The sequence below is a fragment of the Phaethon aethereus genome (genome assembly GCF_964289735.1).
Source record: "Phaethon aethereus genome assembly, chromosome: 2".
Classification (NCBI taxonomy): Eukaryota; Metazoa; Chordata; class Aves; order Phaethontiformes; family Phaethontidae; genus Phaethon; species Phaethon aethereus.
In genome coordinates, this window is record NC_138582.1 from 104,957,772 (window position 1) to 104,977,759 (window position 19,988).

The window sequence follows — 19,988 nt, forward strand, 5'->3', positions numbered from 1 at the left end:
CAGTGTTTGAACCCAAGTCAAGCTCTGAGGATCCCTTTTTTAAACATAAATGCCGATTTTGTGCCAAGGTCTTTGGAAGTGACAGTGCTTTACAAATTCACCTCCGCTCGCATACAGGCGAAAGACCTTTTAAATGTAATATATGCGGAAACCGCTTTTCCACAAAGGGCAACCTGAAAGTTCATTTTCAGAGGCATAAAGAGAAATACCCTCATATTCAGATGAACCCTTATCCTGTTCCAGAATACCTCGATAATGTGCCCACCTGCTCTGGAATCCCGTATGGGATGTCGCTGCCCCCCGAAAAGCCGGTCACAACGTGGTTAGACAGCAAACCTGTTTTACCGACCGTCCCGACTTCCATCGGGCTCCAGCTGCCCCCCACTATACCTGGTGTGAACAGTTACGGAGATTCTCCAAGTATCACCCCTATGAGCAGGTCACCCCAGAGGCCTTCTCCTGCCTCCAGCGAGTGCACTTCTCTGTCCCCAAGTCTCAACACTTGTGAGTCGGGGGTTCCAGCATCTGCCGAATCCCCGCAGCCCATTCAGGGTGGCTCATCTCTGACCAAGGCAGAACCTGTCACTCTGCCTCCCACGAGCACGCGGCTCGGGGACCTTTCTGCAGGTGGGCAAGTTTCCACAGCTTCCACGTCCTCAATTCCTACTGCTGTTACGGACAGCAGCGCCGCAACAAGCCTCCCAAACCCTGTGCTTCCAGCAGTGTCTGACCAGTTTAAGGCAAAGTTTCCATTCGGTGGTCTGCTAGACTCTATGCAAACGTCAGAAACCTCAAAACTACAACAGCTCGTGGAGAACATTGATAAGAAGATGACAGATCCAAATCAATGTGTCATTTGTCACCGCGTGCTTAGTTGTCAGAGTGCTCTCAAGATGCATTACAGAACACATACAGGAGAAAGACCATTTAAATGCAAAATTTGTGGACGTGCCTTTACTACGAAAGGCAATCTAAAAACACATTTTGGAGTTCATCGAGCGAAGCCACCACTTAGAGTACAGCACTCGTGTCCCATTTGTCAGAAGAAATTTACAAATGCGGTTGTTCTTCAGCAGCACATTCGTATGCATATGGGCGGGCAAATTCCAAACACGCCGCTACCAGAGGGCTTCCAGGACGCCATGGACTCAGAGCTTTCCTACGATGAGAAGAACGTTGACACACTGAGCAACTTCGACGACGATATTGATGAAAATTCTATGGAAGAGGACCCGGAGCTAAAGGACACAGCAAGTGACTCATCCAAACCCCTTATCTCTTACTCTGGGTCATGTCCTTCTTCGCCACCTTCTGTGATCTCCAGTATTGCTGCTTTGGAGAATCAAATGAAAATGATTGATTCTGTCATGAACTGTCAGCAGCTGACCAGTTTAAAATCCATAGAAAATGGATCAGGGGAAAGTGACCATTTGAGCAATGACTCCTCATCAGCCGTTGGTGATCTCGAAAGCCAGAGTGCAGGCAGCCCTGCTATGTCAGAGTCTTCTTCCTCCATGCAAGCTTTGTCTCCTGTAAATAGCAATAGTGAAAGTTTCAGATCAAAGTCCCCAGGTCTCAGTAACCAGGAGGAGCCACAAGAAATACAATTAAAGACAGAAAAACCAGACAGTCCACCACCCGCAACTGAAAATGGAGGCGCGTTAGATCTGACATCCACCAACCCGGGAAGACCAGTCATCAAAGAAGAGGCTCCTTTTAGCCTGCTGTTCCTGAACAGAGAACGTGGTAAGTTTAAAAGTACTGTTTGTAATATCTGTGGCAAGCCTTTTGCTTGTAAGAGTGCATTGGAAATTCACTACCGCAGCCATACTAAAGAACGTCCATTTGTTTGTACAGTCTGCAGTCGTGGGTGTTCCACTATGGGTAATTTAAAACAGCACTTACTGACGCACAAATTAAAAGAGCTGCCTTCTCAGTTATTTGAACCCAACTTTACTCTAGGTCCCAGCCAAAGTACTCCTAGCCTGGTCACCAGTACAGCGCCTACCATGATCAAAATGGAAGTGAATGGTCACAGCAAGCCGATCTCTTTGGGTGAGGTTCCCTCGCTTCCAGCTGGAATCCAGGTTCCTGCTGCACCACAGACAGTGATGAGTCCGGGGATCACCCCTATGCTGGCACCCCCCCCTCGCCGGACTCCCAAGCAGCACAACTGTCAGTCGTGCGGGAAGACCTTCTCCTCAGCAAGTGCCCTGCAGATACACGAGCGCACCCATACCGGTGAAAAACCGTTTGGTTGCACAATCTGTGGTAGAGCTTTTACCACAAAGGGGAATCTTAAGGTAAGAGGCCAAATCAAACTGCAAAGGCTCGGCGGGGGGTTGAGGCACTGTGCCTGAGCTTAGCAGGTGTTAGTGCAAGTGTTTGTCCCGAAGACGGGAGAGAAGGGAGCTTCAGGAAAACGCTTGCGGTGTAGTGGTGGTTATTATGCTTCCACTGTGTTGACCACAGGGACTGGAGAGCGGCTGTGCAATGATGAGGACTTGAAAACGGGTTCCGGGTGTACGTGCGCGCATGTTGTAGTTCACCTGACGGACATGGTGGCAGACGCAGTCAGCTGGTGGACGTGTTCTGGCAGTTCTTGTGGACCATCAGTGTAAAATGACCTCCCTATAAACCAGAAACGCAGAGCTTGCTCAGGTCCTCGGGTGCCTCCCAAATCTCCTTTTTCTGTGCTGCTTTGCAGCCGTTGCAGGCGAGAAGTCTGTTGCCCGCTGATCTACAGCGGGTCACTACAGGACTGACACCTCTTATTCCCCCAGTCTGCTTAACCATCAGGACACAGCCTGGGGAATACATTTTAAAATGTCCTTTTATAAAATATTATATTTAGCAAAATAATCAATGCTGCTGACAAGAGGTAAAATACTGTGAAAATAGACAAAGGGGAAGGGCAGAAAAGGTGTCCATCTCCTAGTACAAGTAATGCACTTGGTAATCTTCAGCATGTGAGGACTTTGAGCTTGCATGGGAAATTGTCTAACCTAAGAGGATATGTACTCTTTATTCGTGTGGCACTGCATTTGTTTTCACCGAAAAGAAACAAATGCACGTTGAAAAATTACTATGGAGCTGGGTTTTCTTTGTATAGGTTGACTGGGCCTTAGAACTGTGTCTTAACTTGAATTTATTTGTTTTCAATGCAAATTAAAAGGCTTTTTTTTTTTAAAAAAGCAAGCAATATTGTAAGCAGCAGAAATTCAGGCCAGCCACCTGACCCAAATGTGCTAACTTGGGGGTGCATCTTGTCCCCGTTTGCTCCGCAGGTTCACATGGGAACTCACATGTGGAATAATGCCCCCGCACGCCGCGGCCGCCGCCTCTCCGTGGAAAACCCCATGGCTCTGCTCGGTGGCGACGCGCTCAAGTTCTCCGAGATGTTCCAGAAGGATTTGGCAGCTCGGGCCATGAACGTTGACCCCAATTTTTGGAACCAGTACGCTGCAGCTATCACTAACGGACTTGCTATGAAGAACAATGAGATTTCTGTCATACAGAACGGAGGCATTCCCCAGCTCCCAGTAAGTCTAGGCGGAGGCGCCATCCCGCCTCTGAGTAACCTTACCGGTGGCATGGACAAAGCTCGCACGGGCAGCAGCCCTCCCATTGTCGGTCTGGACAAAGCAAGTTCTGAAACGGGAGCCAGTCGTCCATTCACCAGATTTATTGAGGATAATAAAGAGATTGGCATAAATTAAAAGCATTCATTCCGAATAACTGTTGGACCGCTACTCGACACAACACTTGTCCTGTTCCACGTACGGCTTTTGAAGCTAAGCATTAGTTTCCTGACCTAAATGCATAGGTTCCCTTTAAAGTTTTACCCATAGCAGAAATACGTAACTTTGTGGCTGCTGAAAAGTTGTCCTGCAAGATCTGCATGATACTTCTTTCAACAGTGAGTTTGACTGTTACTGAGAACTTTGAGACCTTTTAATTTAACAGAAAACAAACAAATAAATCATGGGATAACTTCATTAGAAACAGAAAGAGGCTAGTCTACGTCCACTTTGCTTCTTACGAAACTTACTATCACCTGAGAAAGGGGGGCTTCATTACAGCATTCTGTCACACTTATTTGCTGGTTTTGTTCAAATTAGTTAGCAACTTGGACTATGTTTTTAGGGATCTTAATCTTAAATAAGTGATTTAGTACCCCAATGCTGTGTATTATTACAGTATCCTTGTCTGTAGTATTTATAATGTTAAGATTATGCGGGTAACAGACAATATACTAGCCCCAAACTTAAATGAAGCTTTTGTACTGCAAAATACATCTGGCTATGTGATTTTTCTTCTTTTTTTTTTTTTTTTTTAAAGCAAGTTTTGTTTTACTATAAATAAGTGGTTTAATTCAATGCAGGCAAAATTGTGAAGTTTTATTGGGAAAGATAGCATGCTTTTCATGTGCAAGTACCTGTCAGTAACAAACCTTTTTTTATTTAAGTATTTGTAGCTGCTATGTGGACAGTTGTTCTATTAAATGGAGAAAAAAATGTAGTGTGGACTTCAGCTCAATGATTGGAAAACAAGTTACAGACAAACCTTAGCACCATAAATTATTCACAACATTATAAACAGTTGTGAGTAAATACTCCATGTTATCAAAGCTGTACAATAAAAAGGTAATGTTTGTATAATGTGGTTGCAAACTCTTAATTTATACTATTGCACTTTTAGTATTTTGTATTAGGGAGGTTTGTCTATAATTTGAAACTGAACAAAGATGTAAACTATTTTATAAATAGTACTTTGACTTAAGGAATAAGGGGGAGAACCCTGTTGCAGTTTCTTGTTTTGTTTTAAGATCAAACAATGAGAGATCTCTATTAACTAAGCAGAAAAGCCGCAGAGACTGTCAGATCCTTAGGAAGTATGGGGCCTCCCGTTTCTTAAATGGAAGTGATTCTTTTAACTTTTCTACAAAGCCCACTTAAAAGCGTGACCACCCCCGACAGAACTCCGGTACATTTATTTTAGGAGTGTGATATTAATACAAGCCTAGGACAGAGGAAGGAGAACATTGCGTAGGTTTAATTTTATTATAATCTCTTCTGTCTCTTTCACACGTACCCACGAGAAAGATGTTGGCTGCTTAATAACACGGGAACAAAATAATAACTTTTGGGCAGTGTGAGCAGTAGTAACATCTAAATATTCTGTATTTATTTCCAACTCTTGCTGATTATCTTCTCAGATTGCTCCAAAGCACAATGTACTCCAATTAATTGAATATAATTTTATGTTGATTGCATTGTTTAAATTACACCGAGTAAATAAAGGGAATGGTTCCACTCATAAGCTAGGCTGGGGATGCTGAGATTGGGGCTTAATCAAAACTTGAACCGTAAATGTTTTGTGTACTACCTCATTTTTGTGCATTACAAGCATGGTGGAGTTGACACTATGAACTTCCGTCCAGCAGAATTGCTCGAGGGACATTGTGGGTAGCTGGGTAACAGCACGACGAGTTTTATGCCCCTGAAGAACGAACCAGACAGTGAGGTCTTCTCAGTTGAGACTGAAGAATAGGACAATCTTTCTTACACAACAGAAACCATTACTGTAAGAGGATGGACTATTTCTGCCATCATGTAATGGAGTGAAAAGGGGTTCAAAGACTTATTAGCTGTTTGTTTCTGTTGGAAATGAACAATGAACTCTACAGCTCCATTTTCTACAGTGATGAGATAGAAATATATAGATATATATATCTATATATAAGCAAAAATATATATCTGTAACACCCCTACAATATAACATCTTTTTTGCCACAGTGTGTGAGTGGTTAGGGGTGTTTCCAAGCATTGGAAAAAAGAAAACTGAGGTGGCTTAATGTTGCTGTATTTCAGCAATTGAATGTTTTTATTTATCTGTGTCATTTTTGGTGTGACTTTTTTTTTTTTTTTGTTAGTATTTGGTACCATGTAGTGTTATCTCTATTCCCTAAAGGATGTGTATAACTTAAAAAAAGAAAGGAAAAAAAAAGAGAAGAAAAAATGAAAAAGGAAAAAAAGAAAAAAAGATGTAAAGTGTTGTAAATAAGATGGTTGATGATGGTACAGTAAGACTGACCCCATTTTGTATTCAGGGTTAGGTCATTCCTCTCTGCATGGTGAAGAGAGACACTATTTTTATACTGCGATACCATGTAGGGCTAGGAGCCTCCCTGAACCAGCTGGGAATTGTTACCTAGATCCAATATTTTTTATTATTAAATCTTGTTGGCTTGACACATCTACTGATTGAAATGGATGTCTTAGTCTAGGTTACTATTTTTGTCATATGGAATTGAATAAAATGCAGGATGTAATATTATTTCTGAATTGCGTTCCTTGATTATTCTAGTAACAGAGCAAGATATGAGACTAAGGTCACTTGTGGTAGATTGGTGTCAATGACTTCTAATCGTCGCATCTGAAAATCGCAATAAGGTCGACACCTTATATTCAAATGCTATTCTAATATATATTAACAGTCCAAAGGGGTAGAATTATTAAAGTCTCTTTTCCAATGAAAATAAATTGTAAGAGCACTTCTCGCAAGACAGTAGAACCAAAAAAAAAAAATTTTTGGAGGGGGGAAAACAGCCTTTGGAAGGACTACTGTTTCAAATTGACTGCTTTCTGAACACTTACCATGTACTATCTACCAAAAAAGCCTCCTTTTCATGTTGTTTAAACATCTGCCTAATATTCACGACACACTGCATGATAAAATTTGGGAGCAAATTTGTCAGGAGCAGTTCAAATTCTAAAATATAAAAAAACCCAATCAAACAAAAAAAATTTGACAACTCGCATCCATTCATTCCAAATGACATAACCTGTACGTTTAAACCCATGGCTTTGTTTCTTCTTTTTTTCCAAGACCCTAATTTATCAAAGCATGTCTAACTTTAACCAAATTATTTTTTCACGTTGATCTAAATGAAAGTATTTACATTCTTAAGGTTAGGCATGTGATTAAGTATCTCCTGCAAAAAAGCTGTATGTTTGAGTAACCTTCAAGCTGTTATAATCTGGTGATGCTGCATTTAAAACGGAGAAAAGATAAATAAAAGAGAAAAATCTGTATTAATCATCTTTCGGTGGCCTTGTTATGAAGATACTCTGTTTTATAGGACCTACCCAAAGAAGGTACAAGTTTCCTCTGGTGACTCAACAACAACGCTAGGTTTGTGCTTGTGTTCCTGCACGCGCATCCCTGAGCCTTGCTGAGAGAAAACATGATATGCAAAAGAGAAGGAAGGCAAAGGGGCGCAGATAGTTACGGTTCTGTGCAAAACACGAGGAAAATTACCTGCCTTCCCCTCCTCCCCCCCAAAAAAAGGATGAAAGCAGAATGGTATCTATTTTTAAATATGTATGGGTTATTTTTTTTATTATAGGAAGGCATTAAATAATAAAATGTGCTACACAGGTAAAAATGGTCAAAGTCTGCTGAACTACAGATGTTTAAAAATAGAGCCATGTAGGAACTCCATATAATGAGAAAAATTGCCAGTTATGATTTTTTGAGGGGAGGGTTATTTTACAACATGAAAATTCCAGCAAGGCTTTCAAACCTTCACTTACATTTTTTCCATGAGTTATTAGAAAGAGGGCATTTATGACAAATGATTGACATAACTACATTTTTGCCCTTTTTTTTTTTCTTTTGTATATATTAGCCCTCAATATATTATCTGTTCCTTTACCTATTTTGTCTTTTCTATCTTGGCAAATACTTTGTTTTTCTAAAGCGGCATTTGTGCTGTATTTGTGTTGCCTTTAATTTACTTCTCTGCATGGACTCTGTCATTTGGAAGATACTGTGGGGTTTTCTTTTCCTTTCTCTCTAATTCTGCAGAATTCAAAAGAGCTGCCCGTTTTTTACATCTGTATGTAACACTAGCATAATGACTGATGAAGTCATCAATGATGTGATCAGGTATGTGCGTGGCTCACAGGATTTTCTAACAAAGAAGCCGTTCGCACTCTTCCCTCCAGACGAAGGCCTGAAGTTTGTTCGTGTTGCTGGCACAGGGCAGCCACAGGTGGTCAGGAGGATGAAAGTCCTGATCCTAACTTCACTGCGCCTGCTTTGATGCTACTGGAAACCCCATGGGCTTCAGTGGAGATACTCGAGTGGAGTATCTCCATATTACAGTGGTGCCAGAGGGACTGCTTCCAGGTTCAGACGTCTTGCTCTGCTTTACATGGCATCGAAACAACGGCTAGCTATATAGTATATTAAAAGTATGTCTAGGCAAAAGCATTCCGGACTTTATTTTTAAGAAGAGGGAAAAGAGAATACATATATTTTAGTACATACCACAGGATTATCCTGGTTTTAAAGGAGGTCCTGCAAGCTGTTTCTAAAAAAAGATGACTGTGCCCCTAAATATAGAATTTTATGTCATTATATGAATAATCAGTCCTTTTTTGCATAAATGAGTAAAACAACCTGTAACTTTCATGCATTAAAGTAGAAGAATGTGAGAACCTTGGTATGGCACTGCTACACAAGGTAGGCATCCAGAGGGAAATACCTTCCCTTCACAGATATTAAGGATATCAGCAGATTTATGAAATGAAAAATCCGTGTTCGTGCATGTCACAGCACCAATGGATAGCATTTTATTTTTTTCAGAAGGGAGAATGTCTCACTCAGTTGACAAAGTGACAAATGTGAACGCCAACAGCTTCAGGCTCTGCCACTGACATATTTTAGGGATGTGGGCAAGTCGTTGATTAGACTCTGATTCTGCTTGAGAATTACATACTCTGGGGCCTTTGGGAATTGGGGAATGAACTCCCCCTTGCAGAGCCAGCTAGCACCTTGTATTATTGGGATGAGTTGCCCCATCAGTAAAGATGGGGTAACGCTTTCGTACCTACCTCACAGGGGTGTTGTGAGGAATAGTTTTATGTTTGTACAGTGTTTCAAAGATGGAAAATGCTTGGTATTATCACTGATTTTAGAAAGTTTACAGTACATGTATTATTATTTATTATTTGTACTCTAGTAGTACGTACGGGCTCCAGTCAGGACTGAGAGGCCTTATCCTAAATGTTGTACACTCACCTACTTTGGATTGACACAAAATTTTACTCGGTAACATTTTCCAATGGAGGTATTTCATTATCAAGTATCTATTTAATTACTCTAGGGTTTAATTCAATTATTCAGGTGTTCAAATTGATTATTGGTTTTAGACCATGGCAGAGAATTATCTGGTATCACATTTTGTTTTGATCTTGTATTGCTTTTCAGAAAAAGTGCACCAATTTTCTATGGATAATCTAGAATCAAATCTTGCAAACAGTGGAATTCTACTGTACTTTTTGCTATGAAAGCTAAACATTAAAATAAATGTGTGTGTATATATTATACACCAATATATAATATACATGTACCTATAAACATGTATGTTTTAAATTTCTTTAGCTACTTAGAATTCATTTCAAACTGTGTGCTGCATATTTTGATCAAGTGTTACCCATTTCAGATGCAACTAAAACATCATTAAATGGTGTTGGCCCTCAGTAAAGACACAAAAACTGGAAATCATGACAACAAAAGACTTACTATCACTATGATTATATTTATGAGAGCTTGTGAGGAAAGTTTCTAAGTCTCAAATATGTTAAAAACCTTCATTAAGTCATAGAAGTCTTTACTTAGATTATGTCAAAACAAGTTATTATATCAGGACAAGTCACTCACTGTATATGTTTGTTAAAATAAATAATTAAATAATTCCAAAGGTAATGCTTGCTATCATTTGGGTGTTGAACAGAAAGTAACTTGTTTCCCAGACTGGCAAACTACTTTTAATATTATTTTACAGGTAAGAATTTTCTTATTTACAATACTATGTTAAGCAACCTCTTTAGCAACTGTTCATGTGCTAAATACATTAGCTGAGTTCATTCTATTGATACTCTTGTCTTTTTTATTTGAATATAAGGAAAATTTTTGGTTTAGCTTTGTTTAAGGCATCCTCAGTGATGTTAGTCTCACTAATTTCGCTCAGGCATGTCATGGAGTAAAGGTATGCGTAACAGTGGATGAATCTAGTCTAAAGAATCTCTCTTTTTCCTCTGGGTATTACTGACATCTCTCCACTGCCTCATTCTGGTTACCAGCCAACATATCTGAAGGTTGTTGACTTTTTTGTGTGTCGATTAGCACTTGTGGCTCAGCCAACTGTGTCAAACGCTGGGCAGTCATTCTGCTACAACGCAGACTTCATATGGGACCTATAGATACACTAACATCAGTAATGTACTTAAGATAGGCTGGTGGTGGAGGATATAAATGAATGCCTGTGCTGGAATTTCCATGCTATTACCTGTTGTGTGCAGCAAAGAAAATATGCACATAAAAGTATGTGGTCATCAGGAGATGTGGGCACATTTCCATTTGGTTTCTATCACTTTATACTCTGAATAATGTGCCTGATATAGGAGGTGTGGTTTGGGTTTTTGCTCTTTCAAACATTCCTACTAAGAACAGTTATAACCAGATACCTCAAACAGGGGAACACACCTTTTCAGGTAAGAGTTTTTGTAAGTAAAATCTGATTGGGACTTGCCTTTTCTTCTGCCCACTTTCCATTAAGTTACTTTTCCTGGCATAGCTTTCTAGATCACTTCACAGTTAGAATTTGGTCCTTCTCCTAGGTTTTAATTTGTTGTCCTCCCATTCCAAACAGGTTTGCTGAAACCAATGAGATTTATACTAAGACATTAGCTAATCCATCTAATGGGTAGCAGAATCAAGTTCCCTGCGCATTTTGGAAATTTGCTTAAAAGAAAATTCAGTTAAATCTTCAAACAGTTGCCTATGTATCTTGTGTCATTGAATGTGGCATCTGTTCCAACATTTGGCAACAGTCTGGGCCGGACTGTGGTACTTTCCCTTACACTGGGCAGCCCAGTGCTCCACAGTTTACCCTAAATAAACAAATGATGACACATGCCAACCAGTATTACTCACTGAAATTTTTTTAATATGTTATCAAGCATCCTATTACAATAGCTGCAATTCCAGCCTCACAGAAGGTAGATTAAATGAGTCTGGCAGTCTCTGCAGCCTACATCTTTCCTCTTCCCCGACCCCTACTATCTTCATGAAGCAGTTTCCCAGTGTTTCTTCTGTGATTACATATCTTTTTTTTCTCTTCTGCGAAGCAGCGCTGCTATGCTCATTTCTTTGGTTTCATTGTCTCCCTGTACATGGCCATGTTCTTCACGTGTTTCTTTTAAGGTAGTCTTAGATTTGCACAATGCACAATTCTGTCCTTGTATTATGTTGAGATTAATTTCTTTTTTACTTTTGGTGCCAGATCATGTTGTCCACACTTGCATCTCCACCTAATTCCAATTCATTTCTCTCATTGGGATTATGAGTAGAAGATAATGCACAATATAGCAAAATCCGGTACCCTGAAACTCGGAAGAATTTCAAAACGTTTGTCCAGCTGGGATTACTGCACACTCACATATTGATGCATTCAAGTTTATTAATTAGCCTCAATTTTGTGCCTGTCACACATATAACTAGTTCCACTCTCAGTTCCTTTATATCTGGAGACTCTTTCAGGCTGATCTTGGTTTTCCATACTTTTTACAATAACAGCATTTTAGTTTTCCCAAAAACCCACATCAAAATTACATTTACTTGTGTCTAATGTTTTCTATGCAACAAGAAAATTGTAATAAGGAATAACCAAACTTTGCTATTATTTCAGTGGAACTACTCACATAAAATGCTGAGACAGAAGTAAAGCTCAAATGGGTACAATATGTAGCTTTTTCTTTCTGCCTTTGTATCTCCAATGCTAAATGGGAGAAAAATAAAAGGATGATATACCACATGAAAAGGAACCAATATAGATATCATGACAATAGCAGTGTTAAGCACAAACACAGGCATAGCACCAGAATAAAAGACAACAGAAAATAGAAGAATTTGAGATACTAGCACCAGATTTTAAAAATATACATAATAGAGAAACAGAACCATACTTCTATGCAACTAACACAACAGATTTCCTTAATAATCATGAGCTCTTTTTTTTTTCACAAGGATTCACTTCTCTGAAGTCAACAAGAGCATCTCAGGGAAGCCAAGCAGTGTGCCCCTGGGTGCAGCCTCTTGTTAGGCTTTCTCATCGGGTCAGGAGATACTTATTCTGATTTGACACGTTCAGTTGTTAATGTGGGGGAACTCCTGAAACCAGAAGGATCATCTAGTCAATGTTAGTGTGCGTGAATATCCCAAGCACATTTCTAGCTTAGCCCTAATCCATAGCCTCAGAAAAAAATTGAATATTTTAGTATTTCTAAAGCTTATCATAGGGCTCCAAAACAGGAATGAAAATGATCCTGGTAGTCGTGGCTATGAAAGGCCTCGTTCTAATCTCTTTTACCCAGCACAGATATTATTCTAATTTCTACAGAATCACTCCTGATTTACACTGGTATGAGCAAAATCAAATGGGCATAGTGACTGTATCATCCCCTGTTCCTCAGAGCAAGACACTTGTCTTTTTTCTTAAACCGTAAAATTTTCAGTGCACTTCTTGTGTTACAAGTCACAGTACATACTGGAACAAACGTGCTATAATCGAGGTATATCTATACCACCGTATGTAACAGGTGTGGGCCCAGCAGAAGTCGCATCCATGGCATTTCAAACCCTTTCACCCCCTTGAAAAAAGACAGCTACATCCAAAGCGAATATTGGGATTTGCCCTTGGCCCCCACATCCTACCTGGGAGTTGGTGTTGGGAGCGTGTCCCTCAGCCCATGCCAAAACTGCCCAGGAAGGTGTTGCTGGCTGATGGGGCAACCCCTGGCCTCCTGCCCCGGCCCTGGTCAGTTGGAGGAGACCGGCAAAGCCTGCGAGGGCAAGCACTTCCACCCTGAGGAGGGAAATGTGCTTTTAGGTGGAGTCAGTTTCCATCATGCCTTAGCAGAGCTGTACTTTTAAATTCATCGGAATAAATCCTTTATCAGACAACTCCTTTTGGCATCTTTTTTTCTTGCTGCTAGGTATCTGACTCTTCTTACGTGTTTTCATAGTTGATGTCTCATGCTCCTGGGAAGCTGGGCATCTTCCACCAACTTTCATGTGTGAAAAGAGAATCGCTCCTTGTAGGTTCTCTGAAATGTTTCTCTAGATTCATTGAAGCTGGCAGAACACCTTTTAGGACCTATTTATTCATTATTTTATCTAGGTACATTATCTGGACCATTCTTCTTCCAGCATAAGAATATACACATGGTTATTCAGCAATAATATTTCCTGAATACTTGTGTAGACAGAGTAGTCCCTTAAGTAATGAGTTCAATTAGGCTGAGATACACTATGAGGCAATTCAATAACAAAAATCCTGGGAGGTAGGAAAAGAGGAGGCTTGCCAATTGCTTACACACAGTATGCTGGATGACAACTAAAGACTTCGTGCTGTGGCATATTTGGCACATGCTGGCCTACAGTTACGCCTAGCAACTCCCAAGGTTTGAGCAGTTCCTTACTAAGGTTTTAATCAAGAAAAAAAAAAACAACCCAAACATGGTATGCAAATTAGTAAGACAACAGGCTTCATTTGAAATCTCTTTGGGGATGTTCAATCTTACAGAATACCAGCATCTAAGAAAATCAATTTACCTTCCATTTTTGCCTAAAAAAATGTCAATAGACAGTTTAATTTACCAATTTGCTATCCTGAGCACAGGCTGTTGGAATCAGAACTATAACTGAATTGCATACAGTTTTGCAGATTTGATTTGGGAATTACAGTAGCTTCAGCATTTAGTCTGCGTTTCTCATTCCCATTGTTAAAACATTTAAATATTTCTGCTGAGGTTGATTAGCTGCATTTTAAATGGGTTAAACATTCTACCATATTCTTAAAATTATACCTCCACTATATATTCTTTTGAGAGGATAACACATTGCAAAAATGCCTAGAAACATGCTTTGTCTCTGCCTGTAGTCCAGCGAGACTACTCTTCTCAGTTTCCACTTCAAGTGCAATCTCCTCTTTTACAGGATAAGAACCTATCTTGTAAAATGTAGACGCAGTGCTCATTTTTTACAGAAAAATCCTTCAAGATTTAAAGCCTACTTCAAATCATTATCATGACTATTCAAATGAAAACAAAGCCCAGAACCTAGCAACACTACAGTAAAATAATATGGAATCGAAAGATTGTTATGCCAATACCTCAGAGTCATCTGCTCTTCAAGCTTCTGTTTTTGTGATAGCAATGGGATTCTGCCTGCCGGAGCATTAAGCATTCTGCTGCAGTTTCTGAGGAGGTGGCTGCCAGTCAAACCTCCTGACTGCTGCTGGGGTTAAGTCTTCAGAGGCTTGGGATATTGATACGGATTTCTTAGCATTGATTTTTATGGAGAATGTTAAAACGTAAAGTTTCACTCAAATGCTTCAAATAAATTGCCTTGTTTTAGTTGTCTTGACTCACAGAGTCAAAGGAAAACTTTGGCAAATTAAATAAGAGCCAAAAGCAGACTCCAGCGGCTGAAATCATGCCACAGCTAGGGAATCTGTGCTGAGATGCCATTCGTGGTCTACAAAGGTTAGAACTTGCCCACTGGATTGGGGTCCTTGAGCCATACCATACCCGACTGCTGAACAAAGCACCCAGTAAAACAGCAAGACCTTAACAGGGTGTCGAAAAACAGAAAAAAGCCCCTTTTGCTCCACTGCAAGACAGAGATATGACTGTTCTCCTGAGCACTTCAAACTGATGTGCTATTGTTTCCACGATTAGAGTGTCACAATAGAGCTGACGCTCTTCCTGTGATTTCGATATAGATTTTTTGTGTTTTAACTATATGTCAGTTCATTAACTTGAGGCAAACTTTTCTCAGCTTATATTTGACTTTTACTATCGTTATTCTAATAACTGGCTTCTTTCCATGTCATTTTGTACGCCGGCAAGTTGTACTTTTCTGTTCACAGTGCGTATTACTGAGTAACTAGCTGTAGCGTTAAGTGAAATCATTCAGAGAAGTAACAAACACCTATCACATTGCTGGGTTTATTTGTTTAGACATCAGATACAGTACTCCTTTATATTCTTACCTTTGGCTGAACAGGGTAGGTTTTTCTCCATTTTTTCTTTCAGTGTACACCTTTAAGTAGGGCACAGCCACTAAAATGACCTCGTATTTGATGATAGCTGATCCTCTGTTCCGAAACCAAACTCCCACTAGCCTGCGCTAGTCTGAAGTTCATATCTCTCCTGCAGTGAGGTATCCACATTATATATTCCTCCAGGAGTTATTTTGTGGCTAATATGTAGGAACTGGGAGGGTGTTCTTTTGTCCCAGAATGATTCTGAGATGTTCGTCACTTATTAAAACCTTGCTATCAAAATTATCAGAAAAGGTTATTTAAAGTTACAGCAAAAGCCAGAGGCAGTAACTGGCATAAAGTGATGTAGGCAGCCTTACCACAGCGCAGTTAAGTAAGCAGAAGAGAAGAAAGATGCACAGGAGAAGATAGAGGAAGAGAAGGAAAGGAAGGAAAGGAAGGAAAGGAAGGAAAGGAAGGAAGGAAGGAAGGAAGGAAGGAAGGAAGGAAGGAAGGAAGGAAGGAAGGAAGGAAGGAAATGGAAGGGTGATATAAAGAAGTGATGTAGAGCTATCTGAGCTGTTACACATTTAGATCAAAGTCTCCTTTTATACAATGTCTACAAAGAATACAAGACAGCAGAATACATAGTGCATATATGTTGCGTGCAGGCTGCATGCTTTTTCATTGTTTTTAACTGCTTGATTTTGCTTACGTGCCTTAAGAAAAACCTTACATACAATTTATTACTTCAGTATTTCACACTCTGAAAATCACTCATTTGTAATTATCAGCCCTGTTTTTGCCCCAGTGTCAACCTTTAAAGCTATAATTGCTCCACTGACTGCTATAAATGTTGGCCTATTGCAAGTTACAGTAGTACAATAACAAATTATATGGGCTCATTCTGAACATATAAAGTGCATCTCAGTTAAACAAAGCACTTATCCAGGACTATCAGCAGCACTTCAGGACCCATCGCCTGTGTTCCGGTCTCACAAAATTGGCCTTTCAGCCCTCCTGCAAGGCTCAACTGTTGCTGTAACCGTGGCAAACTGTGTATTTGGTAGGTGTGTTGTAATTTGGCTTTACTTTCTTTGAAGCAGCTGGGTGGACTTGCTGGGGGAAATTCTTGAAGCGCTACTGAACAGATTCAGATGAGGATGAGCAGACCGGTGGAGTCCAGCAGAGTCATGGCAGATCTGCTCAGCTTGCACCTTCAAGAGACCAAAAGGCTGAAGGAAGGACTGGGAAGCAGACAGCCACACCTCAGAGACGATGGAAAAAATGTCACAGGGATGTGGGGAAACTCAGCAGAGCTTTCTGCTTATCAGTTAGTGAACTGGCTGGAATGAAGGACCCACCTACAAGGCTGCTGTAGGCAGACAGAATTGAATGGAACACAGTTTGTTTTCTCTAGCTCCTTTAAGGATATTTTTCTATTTAAAAGCTTGTTGTGAGCTTTTATTCAAATAAAACAGCTTTCCCGAGCTTAAAATCTGAGGTGGGGAAGAGGGTGAGGAGGAAGCAGTTCTGCCACAAAGCCATAGCTGAAGCAGAGCCTTGTGACCTTCTGCACAACACTGCAGCTTGCTTAGGCCACCGCCAGCTCTAGCAGATGCTCTCACTCCTCGTTCATTCAGCCAGGGTACAAATCCAGCCAGAACGTAAGGCCTGTTTCTGCCCTGTTTTGAGCTTCTGCAACTCCCAGTGCCTGCATCAGGTAGGGTAAGAAGGAAAGGAGGAAGGCTAACACCTGTCCTTGAGAAAATAGTAGCAGCGGAGATCTGAGGTAGCAAAGAGGTGGAAATGGTAAGGAACATAATTCCCCGTTAGTTGACGTCGCCTATGCTTGGAAAGAAGCTGAAGGCATTTCTTCTAACAGGCAGCTCATTGCAGGTAACTGCCTCCAGGCTGATTTCTGACTTTCTGGCAGTATTTAAAACTAATAGGAAATGCCATTGATGCAGAGCATGGCTTTCCACTCCTGTAGACCTTCTTCCCATGGACTATAACTGAGCCTGTAGTTGCATTTGCTTTTATATGGTGCCAGATACAATTTAAAATAGCATTTGTAACGGGTAAAGCAACACACTGTTGGGTTGCTGTGGAGCAAGCGCAGTGGCTGAGGTGTTGTGCTAAAGCCATAACATACACACCTGAGAAGGGGGGAGCAGGATGTGGGGAGAGGCTCACACTTGCCACCTGAGTCCCTCTGCATCTGGATTAGTTTGCCTTGGAGGTGTGATTCATGTTGCTGCTATTCCCTTCTGTGGAAGCATAGATGGAATAGCTGGGAAATGAAAAAGGTTGAAATTGGATGAAATGAAAGTGTTCTACCCTGGGCAGATAGAATGGATTTACTTATGGGCATTGGCTAGCCCTGTTCTTGCACATATGCAAGCATATTTTGTACCTGTACTCAAATCAGAATGATACATTTTAAAACTTTTATTTAAAGAAAGAGCAAATAATTGTTTAACTACCCCCACTTGTATTTTCCACAATGATGACTTGTGTTTTCCTATGCCACCAACATCTGAATTCAGCTGTCTGGGTTTTGCTTTCTTCCCTATCACTTGATTATGCCAATTTTAGGATTGATCTGCCTACCTAATGCTATTGAGCTCCTGAACCCATGCGCATTTTCTACTCTCCTGCCCAACTCTTTTTTCCCCCTTTTGTTACTACCACTGTTTGAGAACCATAACAACTCCACTTCTGCTGGTTTAATTAAATTTACCTATGGAAAACAAAGACATGAGGTCTGGCAGTCAGGGAGCTCAGGGAGACAAGGTGGTCTGTTACTGAATAAAGTGATGCTTGAGAGGTGCTATTCTTTATGCATCATCATGATCATCAGATAAGGAAGAATCATATGACACATTGCAAGAATGCTTTGAAGAAAGTGAAATTCTAATCCTTTCCCAACATAATCATAATGATGTAACTGTACCCCTTTATTTGGTGTAAAATTGATTTTTCTTTCCTGTTAACAGCTGTACAGCTTCTGTTCTGCACGTATTTTTCTTCAAAATTGCCTAGTTCCCTCTGAGTACATTGTTGTTCTTTCCCTCCTCCTTTCTTTAAACCCATTCATTTTTTATTTATTTTATTTGCCACCCTGACCTTTGGTAAGGTTAAAATGATTATTCAGCAATTGTGCACTGTTGAATTACCTGTCTTTTGTTCCATTGTCTATTTTGTTGTTTAGTGTACTCCATAGACGCCTTTGACTCAATTATCGCTGATATTGTTAATCGCTGGACTACTCAAGATGAATTCCCAAACTGTATAAAGATGACATTGGTCTTTTCTATTCTTAAAAGACTAATTCTTTTGACAGAAATCCAGGAAACTTCAATCTGTGAATGAATAAGGTAGAAAGGACAGAGTAATGATGTGATACCTTTTATCACACTGACATTGTAACTTGATTCTATTATAACTACTCTTAGGAATCTAACTGATATCCTAGTCCAATAAAAAGTATGGCAGCCTTTATTTTATGTAACAAAAATCTAGCTTGTTCATGTACACTGCTGGACCTTAGCTGTCAGAATTTCCTCAAAGGAGTGCAAAGGGCTGTGCTCCATTCTCAGAAAAAACCTCAGTGCTTGGAAGCGTAAGGAGTCCCACAGATGTCCCATGATACGAGGAAATTTTAATGATAAAACTATCTTGATTAGGGAGGCGTCAAACTATTGTACTTCCGAGTTCTCACGGGGAGGCAGGTGTGCTGGAATAGAGGTGTCTTACAAACTCCCTGGACTTTTTAAGCAGCTTGAAGTGAAGTAAATCCTGTGGTTTCATATTTTTCTTTAGAGGCTCAGTGGAAGGCCTCAGCATACATTTGGGTATATGTGTTTTGATCAAAAATGTGAAGCGCAGCACCCATCAGGACCTCCAGGGAGGTGACCACCCATAAACACTGCCTGCTTTCAGCACTGGATGCACTGTAATACTTTAACGCTATAAGGCTAAGGCACATGAAACATAGGTAGAAGATGGATTTTTCTGTCTGGTCACTAATCTTACTGTGGATTTAGCACCACAACTCAATGCAAATGTGAATGTTAGTTGTCTAAGTCCATCTCTTGCCTTCCTCCTGCTTTTCTGGCCTTCCACGCCTCAACCTCCCCACAGACTTTTTCTGATTCTTGCCTATTCCATGTTTACCTGCCACAACTCTCCCTAAACCTATGGAATAGGTTTAACCTAACACCTGCCTTTATAAAGGAACGCCTCACTCCCTTGGCTCCACTCACTGCTAACCCAGGAGAAGTTGGCTATCTTTTAGACCAAGACTCATTCCCAGTTGCAGAGCTTCCAACTGGATCTTCTGAGTGAACTAGTTACGGCCTTAGCCTGATTAGGTGGCTCGCATAGGACTTGGATACATGGCATGAAGGAGATTATTTAAAAAGGAGGATTAGAGAGATAATAGCTAAATTGGCAGAGGGGCTAATCCTGTGCATGTGCAAGAGGGGCAACTTAACTGTCAAGGGACTTTTCCCTCTCTCATCTGTGCGGCTGCTGGGGTAAGATAGATGGGGAGGCCTGCGAGGCGAGATGGATGTGTGGAACCAAGCGGGGATTAGGCGTAGCTCCGTAACGCCTCCTGACGTAGCCAAATCAGGATGCTGAGTCCCCATGTTAGCCTCCACAGAACTCCTAAAATGGGAGCGGGTGTAGCCTATTAGAGATGGATACAGATACTATACTAAGAGTCATCAGTCAATTTTTAGTATTTCAAAAAATACACACTGATAGATTTGTATGTAATGTAGATATGCACCCATAGGACCTTGTAAGATGCTTTATGCCTGTACGGCTGTTTCATCTGTCTGAAACAAATTTGCTCTGCTAC

At 40.6% G+C, this 19,988-nt stretch overlaps 1 protein-coding gene across 2 annotated transcripts in view; it reads left to right on the forward strand.

The window, feature by feature from the left end:
• The window catches only part of SALL3 (spalt like transcription factor 3), a gene marked incomplete at its 3' end in the record, with an annotated part of 20,663 nt that extends 16,944 nt beyond the window's left edge, over nt 1-3,719 (forward strand). Inside the window, exons 2-4 of one of the 2 annotated variants that reach the window (XM_081996357.1) lie at nt 1-1,746; nt 1,963-2,303; nt 3,288-3,719. The exon at nt 1-1,746 is cut by the window's left edge and continues 1,191 nt beyond it. In XM_081996357.1, coding sequence (XP_081852483.1) covers nt 1-1,746; nt 1,963-2,303; nt 3,288-3,719 — 2,519 coding nt within the window. Of the gene's footprint in view, nt 2,304-3,287 lie in introns of both variants that reach the window. The other variant, XM_081996356.1, reaches the window with a different exon arrangement.
• Nucleotides 3,720-19,988: the final 16,269 nt, after the last annotated feature.